This window comes from Myotis davidii, unplaced genomic scaffold, assembly GCF_000327345.1.
Source record: "Myotis davidii unplaced genomic scaffold, ASM32734v1 scaffold453, whole genome shotgun sequence".
Classification (NCBI taxonomy): Eukaryota; Metazoa; Chordata; class Mammalia; order Chiroptera; family Vespertilionidae; genus Myotis; species Myotis davidii.
Window position 1 is genome coordinate 2,674,524 of NW_006285234.1, and position 4,027 is coordinate 2,678,550.

Here is a 4,027-nt window from a genome sequence, read left to right on the forward strand (position 1 = left end):
CGCGGAGCTCAGTGCGCAGGGAGAGCCCGGTGTCGCCCGAGGTCTCCGAGCCGCTCGCCATGGCTGGCCCGCAGCAGCAGCCCCCTTACCTGCACCTGGCCGAGCTGACGGCGTCCCAGTTCCTGGAGATCTGGAAGCACTTTGACGCAGACGGTCAGTAAAAGCTCCCAACTTCTGTGGCCATTCGACCCCAGGGGACCTGCGGCGGAGGGGACGGAGCGCTGCTGGAGGCAGGCAGGGGCACCTGTGCTTCAGGGGCGTTTTGACTGTAGAGCCTGCTGCTCTCTGAGGGGGGGGGAGGGGGTCTTGAGTTTGGGAGACATCCCGGCTGCTCTGATGACAACTGTCAGTAACTTTTCTGCCCGACGTAGATGACAGAGAGCCCACCGGGTTTTGCAGCCTCATTCTGGGCAAGTTGGTGCTTTCCCAGAGGAGGCCTGGGCTTGCCGGGCTCCCCGTGAGTCCCCCGTGCGTCCCCCGTGTCCCCCCATCTCATCTTCCCGCCTTGCTCTTCAGCTGCCCACAGCTACAGGTCTCAGAAGCCCACTCATTTCTTTCAAGTTCCCCTTTGGTTGAATACCAGGTTAGCCCTGTCTCCATCCTAAGCTGGGGGGGCGGGGGGTGTCCTGAAGGGAGCCCCTTAGCCTCCCCAGCCCTGTCAGCGAGGGGCAGGAGTGGAGAATGGCACTGGGGCCCTGAACGCCCACCCGCTGGGCCTTCCCTGCCCATGTTCCATCCCCCACAGGCATGCGGTGCTGCCCGCAGCAGCAGGGGGCAGGGTGGAGGCAGGGCCGGGTGTCAGCCCAACACGTTCCCCGTGGTGATAATCCTGGGTGCTTTGGGTGAGTCCACCTCTGAGGGGGGAGGGTGCACACTGTTAAATGCCTTCAGGGGCCCACCCCCTGCTCGTTGTGGTCTTGGCATGGGCTCACCCAGGAAGTGAGGCCTGGACTGAATGCCCTTTGCAGATGGCTCCCAGCACTGAGATCTCCGGAGTCTGTCCTCAGGCATAAAGGGGGCTCCCTCCCTTGAGAGGCTTCTGATTTTGCAGGAGACTTTTTCTCCACTGCTCCAAAAAAACTAAGCGATCTGATACTCCTTCTCTGGGATCCTCCCTGGGGTGGGCATCCAAAACGTTCCGGCATCTCAGACCACCGGCAGGGTGGTGGCGAAGCGTGTTTACCCCAGGACTGAGATGGGAGTCTGGAAGGCAGAGGGAGGACCCGGGGGTGGCTCATTCAATTCTTCCCCTCCCCTTCCTCAGCTTGGCAGGGCCGGGGTGAGGGTGGAGACCCAGCGGCCCTCTGCCCAGAGCTCTGGGGAGTCAGGGGTTAATATCCGGGGGTGCTAAAGAGCGACAGTTCTGTTCCCTGGGAGCCAACTGAGGAAGCTGGGGGTGTAGAGGACTGGGCAGGTGATGTGTGGGTTCGGACCGTGATCTCCCTCTGACTGACTGCAGGAGGTGGGTCGATGGTGACATCTGTGAAATGGGGCTAAGGAGGGCCGGTGTTCCCCACCCCTGGCTGCTGCCCTGGGACTTAGTGAAAAAGGCTCCAAGAAGCAGCTAGCCTCGAGTATTCCAGGTGACAGGCGCATTCCCTAAGGGTGCTCCTGCTGGTTCATCTGCTCCAGAGACATGCGTGATTCAAGGAAAGTTACCCAGTGGCCAAGGTTACACCACCGGCCTCCTGCCAGATGAGTCAGCTATAAACAGAGGACTCCTCGGTTCTACTCTCCCCCTGTCCTCCTGGGGACGGCCAATCGCGCCCTCGATAAGCTAATCCTTACATTTATCTGAGACCTGGTGCTTTGCAAAACACAGTCGCACCTCCTTGCGTTCCACACCGTGGCCTGCTGGGCAGACCGGGGTCCTCGTGTGTAAATGAGGAAAATGACACAGAAGTGACTTCTCCAGGACCGAGCAGCAGGGTGGAGGCGGGGCTGGCGACCGGCCACACCTGGGCCCGCTCGGGTCTCTGGACACCTGCTTTGCCTCCCTCTTGACCCCTGGAGAGCCCCTGACCCAGCCCCAGAGGTGATGGGGTTCCTTTCACCCCAGAAAGGGGTCTTGGGGTGGCTGGAGCATAGCTACGCTGCAATGAGACTCGAGTCTTTAAAGCCGTGGCTCCCTGCTGCTCCCAGGTAAAAGGGGAGCTAAGTGCTTGCTTCTTGCTTATCCACCAGGCACCCCATTGCCCTCTGTGGTCACGGCCTCGGGCAACCCCAAGGAGGACCCGGGGCCTAACAGAGAAGGCAGCAGAGAGAATTTAAGTGCCTGGGAGCACAGAGGTGGTTTAAACTGGAATTCCACAGAAGGACCCAGAATTCAGCTGTAACTTCCCTACCCGTCCCCCCTCCAACACCAGAGCCTGCCACAGAGCTCGCCCCTCACCCCTGAGGTGTCCCCTGCCCGCCAGGGCCTCCCTCTTCCTAACTCTGGCTTCTGTTTTCATCTTGGGGTGTCTTCCCCGAGTCCCACCGCTGCTCACACACTTACAGAGCACAGGGAGGACTCCGCAGAGGAGGGTCCCAGGAGTGAGCTCGCTGGAGCCCAATTAGCCACAGCCACCAGGGAGAGCGAGCCTCCCCCCCTCCCCCCCCCAGCTCTGCAGTAAACAGAGACCAGGACGCGGCACTGGGCTCTGAGGAGAGCGGGCTGGGCGGGGGCTCTGACCCGAGCTCGGCCATTCCCCACCAGGAGGAAGAAGCATCATCCTGGTGACTTTGCTCAAGGAGTTACAGTTTTTTCAAAATTATCATTAGCCTTTCAGTCGAGAAAGGAAGGAGGTGTTTGAAGAGGGGGAGCTCACAGAGCAAGGAGGAGGAGGGGGGCAGGAATCCTGTCCCCTAGTCCCCTGTCCCAGCCCCGGACTCCTCCACGGAGGTCAGCCAGGGTCATGCATTTGGGAGGTTCTGATGTCAACTCTCAAAAGCAGCCAAGCGCGCCCAGTGCCTCGGGCGGGGAGGGGGGGGGGTGCTGTGGCTCTTCCATGCCGTCCCCCTGCTCGGAGGGGCCCTTCGGTGGCCTCACATGTCTGAGCCCGCTCTACTGCTGCTCCCCGGGCACTTCGTTGTCAGGAACTTTCTCGCTCTGCAAGATGCAGGCAGCCCAGGGGTGACCCGCTCACAGGGGCCACCAGGCTGCTATCCCGCTGACGACCAGTAGGCGGTCTGTGAGGAGCCAAGTTGTGGCCCTTTGCCCTTTGGAAGCAACTGAGCTGGGTTCCCTCCCAGAGGCCAGCGGCCCGCCCAGGCCAAGAAGCAATCCCGCTCCGAGAATCTACCCAAGTGCGTGCCCTACTCTCAGGCGTGTGCACAGTTCCGTGGGCCGGGGCTCCCTTACCAAGTACAGGAAATGTGGGGGGAACGGGCTTCCCCAGGGAACAGAAACGCATCACGCTCCTCACCGCCGTGGGACATCAGGCCGCCAGTGTTCTGGTCCTGACGTGGAAAATGTCCACGGGGCAGGCTTCAGGTTTTGAAAACTGTAGCAGAACGCCACTAGAGTCTGAGCCCGTCCTTGTTCCTCGTGGAACAGGTGTGCTGGGAAATAGCCCACAGAAGATAAGAGTCCTTCTCCCTGCAGAGCAGATGAAGTGAAATTAAAAGGCGTTTTCTTTTCTCGGTTAATTTCCACAGTGTGTGGCATACTCACCAGAGCATGTGTTTCTTGTATAATCGGCAAAACAAGAAAGATGTAAAAAGAAAATAATTTTAGGGGCACCTCTCCCTCCCCGGGAAAGAGATCTACACATACACCATCTCCAGGGCGGGAATCCGCCCGGCTCTTGGCCGCTTGTCTGCTGCCAGGGGGCCTGGCAATGCAGGTGCTCTCAACGCCTCTCTGGGCACGAGCCTCATTCCTCACCTGTGTGGCCCCAGGACTGGAAAAGGGGTGACAGGAAGGACTAGGAGGGGCTGCGGGAAGCCCCTGTGTCTCCTCTCTCCTACACCCAGTCTAACAACAGGACCTCCCTCCAACCCCCACCCCCATCACCGAGGACACTTCCAGCCCCGAGTGCCTGGC

General features: G+C 60.3%; 1 protein-coding gene across 1 annotated transcript in view; it reads left to right on the top strand.

Moving 5' to 3' along the window:
- Positions 1 to 6: 6 nt before the first annotated feature.
- The window catches only part of CALB2 (calbindin 2), a 24,822-nt gene continuing 20,801 nt past the window's right edge, over positions 7 to 4,027 (top strand). The window contains exon 1 of the mRNA XM_015558789.1: positions 7 to 153. Coding sequence (XP_015414275.1) covers positions 60 to 153 — 94 coding nt within the window. The 5' untranslated portion in view covers positions 7 to 59. The remainder of the gene's footprint in view (positions 154 to 4,027) is intronic.